Raw genomic sequence first — 8,218 nt, 5'->3', positions numbered from 1 at the left:
AACAGAGCTTAAGTAGCCTAGACTTATCTTTTTGATTGTACTTCAAACTATTTCCTACTTTGTTATTTATGATTCAGAGAGAAGCTCTGAATACAAGTCCAGGCTACTAGGCTTATAAGAGCATTATGGTAAGAGATCTTAAAAGGGAAAGCTTGTTCTCCATGTAACAAGAGCAAATATTGAAAACTGGCATACATTTGTACTCATTTCTTGGATACTCTTATGGCTCCATTCTCTCACCAATATGATTGTGTCCAGTAATGAGAAATAATGCATTAATACCATTTCATACTTGGTGAATCTTGACTATATGCTACCATAAATAGGTGTCAGGGGGTTCAACGAACACAGGGGCCTTAATTAAGTTTCCTTGATGTTTGGTGTGATGCTGGTGTGGACACCAAGGGGGCAGGGGGTTGCCCACTGGTTATATCTCATCCTAGCCTACCTTCTCTGGCCATAAATCTTTGATGACATTGCCCTTGTGCCATGCTAGGTTACTTAATACTTTGTTCAAAGGAGTTGGCCCTAAGTAATTGGTGGTTTTGGTACTTGTTCATTTCCAAAAATGGACTACTATTTTCCCTTAAATTCACATGGGGCCCAAGGAGACCCAGGGCCTTTGAGTTCCAAATATTCCAATAAGTTTCAGACATCATAGCACCAATAATAAAATAGTTGTTATTGGGGAAACAAGAGGGGGAAGCAGAATTCAAATCATCTCTCCTTATTCTCCCCACAAGATTATAGGGTTAATGGTGGTGGTGACTTAACCTCTTCCAACTCCAAAGTTCATTGAAATTAAAAGGGCCACCCAGACTGAAAGCTTTTACTTCTCCCCCTTCTTTATCAACTGTAAGCCTAGTAATTATCTCTTCCTTCATTTCCCCACTCTAGTTTATGAGGTAATCTTATCTCCCTGAAGGCTCTTGCCATTGATTTGCATCAACCTTTCTCACCTATTACCCTATTTAACTTTTTTCATTCTGTGCATCTCTCCTTATTTTAAAAATATGCTCCTTACATACATCAAGTTGTGGGATTTTATTTTCTTAGCCATTCTGCCACTTTTGTTTTGCTGGATTGTTTAATCCATTCATATAAAAAGTTATTGCTAGGTGTGTGCCTTTTATTTCGTATTCATTTTTAGCCTTTTCTTTTTTAGTCACCACTTCCTTGAAATAGCTAGACAAGATACATGTACGTAAAGTTAGGTAGGTAAAAAGGAAAAAAATTATGCCTTCCACCCTGCTTAAATAACTGTGGTTCCATCTTTCCTCCCTCCACCTCTTAGCGTAAGGAACACATTTTTTTAACACTTTCTTAGAAATTTTAACTCATGTTGTGCTCCTTGTTATTTTAGTCTTTCCCCAGAACTTAGCAGTGTCTGGCACATAGTTGGTGTTTACTAAAACCGGTCTTCTGAATTTGTCTCATTCATAAGGAGGCATAAGAGAATAAGATCTTTTGATCCTTATAAGGAGTAGAGCTTCTGGAGTACCAAATTTGAGTCTCCCACTTCTTTCTAATTCTTTGTGGATCACATTATTAGATCTCACCTCAAATGCCCTTCCATTTGTGTATTTATTGTTTTCTTTCTGACAGGGGTCTTACACTACACTTCACTTAAATACCAATTAAAAAGGAAGTATTGTTGCATGGCAAATCACTCAAGAACAAGGTGCAGTTCAGTACTTGTACCTGGAAAACAGTAGATGCTTAATAAATACTGATTAGGACACCACTTGGTCCTAATGCCTTCCCTTACCATGTTTACCACTAGCAAGGCTATTTTCTTGAAACTAAAGCTATGTCTCTCCCTTTCCCTGCCCTTGTTACCACCACCACTGAATGCTGGCCTCCTGCCAGGACCCATATATGCCATTTTGAAGGAGGAAATGAAATTCTGGGAGACCCTTGCTCAGAGAATGCACATCTATTGTGGCTATTTGCCTTATATGTTACATTGCCAGCAAACAAGAAGACCAGAGTTCAAATCAGAAACTAGAATCTAATTCCAGTGGTTGTTTTGAGGATTAAGTACCCTGCAAACCTTCTACAAAGTGCTTATTTATGCTAGCTGTTTTTTGGGTCTCACCCATAAACCACCACCTGTTTTCATTTACCTGCTTTTGAATTGGCTTATACTCAACCCTCAGACCTTCAAATATTTAAACTCTGATATTTCATGAGACAGTCTTATCTTATGGATTCTCCTTTAAATCCAGAACAGTGCAGAACTATTTCTTTCTTTCAAAGATTTTTGCTTGGCATAGTATACAAACTATTCCATCATCTTGATCACACCTCCCCTTCCTCACACAAATATTTTTAAAATTGATTTATTTGTACCAGTGCTTCCCTCTTTTTCCTGAGCTCTTGGTTCTGAATCTCCAGCTCTTCACTTCCCAATTCACCTTTTTATCAATGGTATGGTACCACCATTCTACTCATTCTAGAAACTTCTCCCTTGATTCTATCCTCTCTTGATTTCAATATTCAGTCACTGACTACTATCAAAGTTTCTTTCCCTTTGTCATTGCCACTGTGTTAAGTACAGATCATCACATAGATTATTGCAATAACCAATCCATCCTAGTCATAACAAATTAATCTTACTGAAACCTGTTTATGCCAAACCCAACTCCATGGTCTTATTTATTTATTTGTTTGTTTGTTGCTTAGCATATAATCAGGGCCTTACACAATCCAGTCTCATACTAACTTTACATTCCTGGCTTCCATTCTTTCTAGAAGACCAACCAGCCAGATGAATTAATCCATTTTATGTCTCCTATGCTATTTCCAAAGTCTTACATGCCTGTTTAGTTTGCCTTCACTTCTCTCAGAATATCTTCACACCTCCTGTCCTTCCTAAGCATCCTTAAAGGCCCACCTCTTCCACAAAAATACACTGACCCATAATTATCACTCTCTTCAACCCCTACTATACCAGTCATTTAGCAAATAACATAAAAATGTTTAACTTCACATGTGTCTTCGCAGAAAACCTCAGTACTTTTGTACTCAGTATAGACTCAACAGACAGAAGGGTTCTAGACTCAATTTCCTTAGGTGCTCCCTGTTAACAGCCCAACTTACCTGTATAGCTTTCCACAATCCCTCAACTCGGACATGTATTGCCCTTAATTTACTCCCAGTACGCACACCCAATGACCAAAAAGTTGTTGGCAAAAGAATTTTGTAATAGCTGGTATATCTTAAGAATAAAGACATGCTAATTATTATTCGCCCAGTATTATTGATCATTTTGGCAGGGAAACTAGTAGCAATGGAGTCCAAACTCAAAAGTAAGCCTGAAAGATACTCAGTGTCAGAGACCCAAAGTCATTAACTGAAATTCCTTCTCAGAACTCTTATTTCTTTGAGAATTTAAAATAGCCAGGCACTTGATCTCAATGCCAATATAAAGCTATTTTGATGTCTTATGTATATAGTATAAGCTTCATTATAATACCTCTCATAAAATATTTTTTCTTCATCTGATTTTTTTCCATATCATAATTCCTTTAACCATCTCTCCTTTCCTTGAGATTTTAGAGTAGTTTATCTCAGTAATACACCTAATCTTAATGTTTTGAGCCTTTGTTGTACTTTTTGTTCTTCTCAACATGTTTCAATGTGAATAAATTTCTGGTCCCAAGATATTAAGAACAAACACATCATTACACAGATTAACAAACTCTTTCAAATTACTCTGATTTCCACAGTCGTCAAATAAAAAAATGCTAAAAAGGTACTTTCCAATGAGAGAAGAGAACGGGAGACAAGTAGGAATAAGAGAACTATATAAAGAGGTGCATACAAGGTTACCTGGACCCACCTTTTACTGAGAAAGCAACAATACACACAATGATTTACAACTCATTGAGAAAACTATTGTTTATTTAGAAAAAAAGGTTACACTGGTAGAATTCAGTCGATTAAAAAAAATTTTTTAATGCCATTATGAAACTTTTTGGACTAGAGTTTAGTGATAAAAAGCTCCTGTAGCTGTAGAACTGAATGAAGCTTAAATTTATTTTGGTTTTTTTGAGGGATTCATTTTTCCCAATTTATTTAAAAACAGCATGGACAAAGGAAAAGGTTATGGGGCCAAGTGACAGCTGAACTTATTACTTTTCTCTTTAAAAACAAATTTAAATGTTGTACACATAATAAACAAAGAATTCCTAAGGACTGCATGAAACAGTGCTCCCCACTGGCTTTTAGTCACTGATATTAAAAAACAGGTCAAATAAGAAATAAAAACGGAGTTTTCAATGAGGTAACTTCAAAAGGGTTAAACAGCTGCTGTTTATTTTGTTTCCAACAATAAAAAGAATGCATTGAAAATTGACAGAATGACTAAACCCAGGCAGTATTTAGATAATCTAAACTGAAATTCTAGTATACATGTAACCTCCTTATTTGCTCCATGGCAACTGTTTGCAGCACATTGTGCTAAAAAAAAATAGGGAATAAGTAACACTTTCAGCCATGTACTGAAAATAAATGTGGAAGAACCAATCTAAGCAACAAGTTAAAATACAGAAATGCACAACTCAATAATTTTTAGGTTTTCAGCATGGGGAAAATAAAGCAGAAAACTGAATAATTTAAGGAGATGTAGATGGGTCCTCTTTGTTCACAAATTTCTGTGCCATCTACTTAGGAAAAGACATTTCTGGTCAAAGATGACAATCTTTCCATTTCACCTGAAAGAAACAAAGAGATTACACTGATAAGATGGGTTGTGGGGGAGATGGGAAATACACTCAACAATTTTTTTCCTTTTATTTCAGTATTAAAAGCCACTAGAGCCATTTAGAATGCCAAGGCGTATCAAAACAGCATGAAACAACAATGTAGTAGAATTATATATTTTTTTAAATCCTAGAATATTCTCAGATAAAATATTCCAAAGGGATATTTGCCAAAAATAAACAGAACAAGCCCAATAAAAAAGGAACTCGCCCTACATGATAAACAAATGTCTAAAATAGGGCCCCAAGAACACAGGAGGCAAAAAGTGTCACCATAATTTCACTTTTTTCCAAAGAAAGATCAGAAAAGATAAGAAGCCCAAAGTAACAAAACCTAAGTAAATCTCCTAGACAGCTGTCAGATGCAGGTTTCATGAACATCAATGAAATAAATATAGAAGGGGAAAAGAAAACTTAACTTTGTACAAGTGTAATGTTTTAATAGTGCTTTAAATAAGCAAGTCTCAGAACTATAAAAATTGGCTTAGAAAAGCCTATAAGCTCAACTATACTTGAGTTCTTGAATTTGAGGTTAATATCAAACACAAAATTTTATTAAAGAAAACTGAGTTTACATATTTTATTCATATAAAACAGATAATTCCCATTTGTGCTTTTCGCACAGCATCTGGTTAACATCAGTATTTGGACCCAAAGAAGTGAGTATCACACTGGGCACATAATACATGGCAAGTAAATGTTTGATCATATAACAAGATAGGAAGCTTACAATGAGAACCTAGACCAAGGTTTTAGCAGTGGTAGATGAGAGGATAGTAGACAAATACAAAAGGATTTTGTATTTGGTAAGCAAGGATGTAGAAAGAAAAATCAAAGTATAGAAGATTTAGGTTTGAAGAAAAAAAGGAGACTTCACCATCTCGGCAAAAAGTTAGGAATAGCAATGTTAGACATAAAGTGGATGATGTCAAGATCTAAAAGGTCAGGACATTGGGATGAATCTAAAAAGATTAAATTTAATTGGAATAAATGTAAAGTTTTTCATTTGGACACAAAAAACAAACCAACATCACAAGTCTAAGACAAGGGAAGCATGGTGAGAAAAAGCAGATACTCTGAAGGGGTTTGGTGGGTATGCAAGTTTAAGTCAGCAAACTGAAATAAGCTAATTTGACCTTGGACTGAATTAAAGAATTTGAGCACTTAAAAAATTTTCTGCCAGTCTAGGGACACTGATAAACTGGAGAGTGTCCAAGGGAGGGCAACCAAGATGGTGATGAGTCTTGAGTCAATGTCACAAGAGAATCAGTTGAAACAACTGGAGATGTTTAGGTTGGAGAAGGGAAGACCCTATGGAAACATGATAATTGTCTTCACATGTGAAGAGCTATTATTTGGAGCACATATCAGACTTGTTCTGTAGAACCCCAGAGAGAAGAACCAGAAGCTCTAAGAAAAGTTTCAAAGTAGTAAATTAAGGACAAATATCAGGACAAACTTCCTAAAGAAGCAGAGCTATCCAAAAGTGTCAGGAGAGGTGATTGATTCCTCTTCCTCCCTTTCCAAGCAGAGACTGACTGACCACATAATCAGGTACCTGCTTTTCTTTATCTTTTGAACCACATAACCAGTTATGGTCTCTTTCAACTCTCAGATTCTGTGGCAAAGTGAATACCCCCTGGATACACAAAACTAGACACACGGGTTTGGGAGTTGACTACAGGTAGACGGTAGTCTTAAGATACAATAAGATGAGTTCTTTTATATCTACTCTTTGGAAGAAGAGCTAAGACCCTGTTCTCATTTACTTGGTGACAGAAAAAGAATGAACTTTTCAAGGACTGCTAATAAGTCATTAGGATGAGCCGGTTCCTCTAAAGTAAAGATCAAATAAAGAATAGGTGGCAGCAGTGCTATAGAAAAATCAAACAGGATGGAAAAGATATTCTAAACTTAAGAGAATATATCCATTCACAGGGAAATCCACTATGTGGAACACTATTCCCCAACAATACTGGAAAACTAAGGCATTACTTACTGTACTGTCTTCATAAACTACTTTAAATTCTAGAACTCAAACAAACCATATATTTAATTCTGAAACTCTTATTACCAAATATTAACTTCTAAAATTTCTACTAAGTGTAAGGTTCTGTTACTGGGGGAGGGGTAGAAGTGGGGGGAACACTTACAAAGGGGAATTAAGACAGTCCCTATCCTAAAAAACTTGAGCTTTAGTAGGGGAGTTAAATCATGCTCACAAGTAAAAATTAAGAATTAAATGTTGGGCCTGTGATAAGACTGGCAATCAATGAGAAGTGGCAGGAACTTACTGGATGTACAATATATCCAAGAAAACCAAGCTTTTCGTGGAGTATGTATATACAGAGATGGTAAAAACCAGAGCTGGGTGAACTTAAAGACTTTTTTGTATACATCTTAAGAGTTTTAAATCTTTTTTTAAAAAAATAAAACTTTAAAATGGAGCTGAAACTATTGCCAATCAGAAAAAATTGGTTTTAAAATCAAGACAAATTTTGTTTCATATTTATACTCAAAAGAATCAGTGGTAGTGCTGGAGAATTTTCCAATAGTCCTATTTTTCAGGCCAAAAAAACCTTCACCAAAATATAATTTTATGCTTTGAAAGGGAAAGAAGGACAGCAAACTCTCACCTTGATTGAAAGTCTTCATTATCTGTGCTTGTCTGAAGACTTATGAGTAGATTTATCATTAAGGAAAACAAGTTTGGAAAAAAATAGCCTATTTCTCACCAATAAGCACATTTGACCACTCTGGGAGACCCCAACCTACAACTAGCTCCACTCTGCTGGCATTTACAAATCTTGCCCTTTACCACCCAGGGTTTTCTCCTCTTCCCTTTCTTGTCAAGGCAGTTAGGTGGCACAGTGGATAGTGTGCTGAGCTTGGAGTCAAAAAGGTCTTTTTCAAATCCTGCCTTCAAAACACTAGCCCTGGTGACCCTAGGCAAGTCACAACCTCTCCTAGCCTGTTTTCCTCACCTATAAAATGAGAATAATAGCACCAAACTCCCAGAGTTGTTGTGAGGATCAAATCAGATAACAAGAGCTTCACAAACCTTCAAGTGCTACATAAAGGCCAGCTATTCTCATCCAAATGGTAGTGACAACACTGTCCTAAAACAGTGAACACCCTCAATGAATTTTCACTTCTCTTGACTACACAAAACAGAGTCTGGGAGCCACAGACCTTCCAGGGTGTTGTTACACCCCAAGTATCCAAGCTTATATGCTTGTGAACATGGTTGGAAGGAAGTATTTTTGTATGGGCCATACATACCTAAAAGTGAATCATTTTCTGAAAAACCATAACAATATTAATGCTTTCTGTTACATTAAGTGACAGTATCATTAAACACATACAGGATATTGCTTCTTCTCCTCCTTTCCTCCTGTACTGTCCCGTTTCTCTTTTTTCTCTGTTTTTTCCTTATCATGCCGAGAATCCTA

General features: G+C 36.2%; 1 protein-coding gene across 5 annotated transcripts in view; it reads right to left on the bottom strand.

Annotated features, from left to right (window-relative positions):
- Window positions 1-3,888: 3,888 nt before the first annotated feature.
- THOC2 (THO complex subunit 2) overlaps window positions 3,889-8,218 on the bottom strand; it is an 89,045-nt gene continuing 84,715 nt past the window's right edge. For 2 of the 5 annotated variants that reach the window (XM_056808980.1, XM_016426630.2), the window contains 2 exons: window positions 8,132-8,215; window positions 3,889-4,718 (listed from right to left, as the gene is read on the bottom strand). In XM_056808980.1, coding sequence (XP_056664958.1) covers window positions 4,692-4,718; window positions 8,132-8,215 — 111 coding nt within the window. In that variant the 3' untranslated portion in view covers window positions 3,889-4,691. Of the gene's footprint in view, window positions 4,719-7,402; window positions 7,442-8,131; window positions 8,216-8,218 lie in introns of all 5 variants that reach the window. The other 3 variants (XR_008914558.1, XR_008914561.1, XM_056808981.1) reach the window with 2 other exon arrangements.

Source organism: Monodelphis domestica, chromosome X (assembly GCF_027887165.1).
Source record: "Monodelphis domestica isolate mMonDom1 chromosome X, mMonDom1.pri, whole genome shotgun sequence".
Classification (NCBI taxonomy): domain Eukaryota; kingdom Metazoa; phylum Chordata; class Mammalia; order Didelphimorphia; family Didelphidae; genus Monodelphis; species Monodelphis domestica.
Note: the sequence above shows the minus strand (reverse complement) of the source record. Positions and strands in the feature narration are given on the sequence as shown.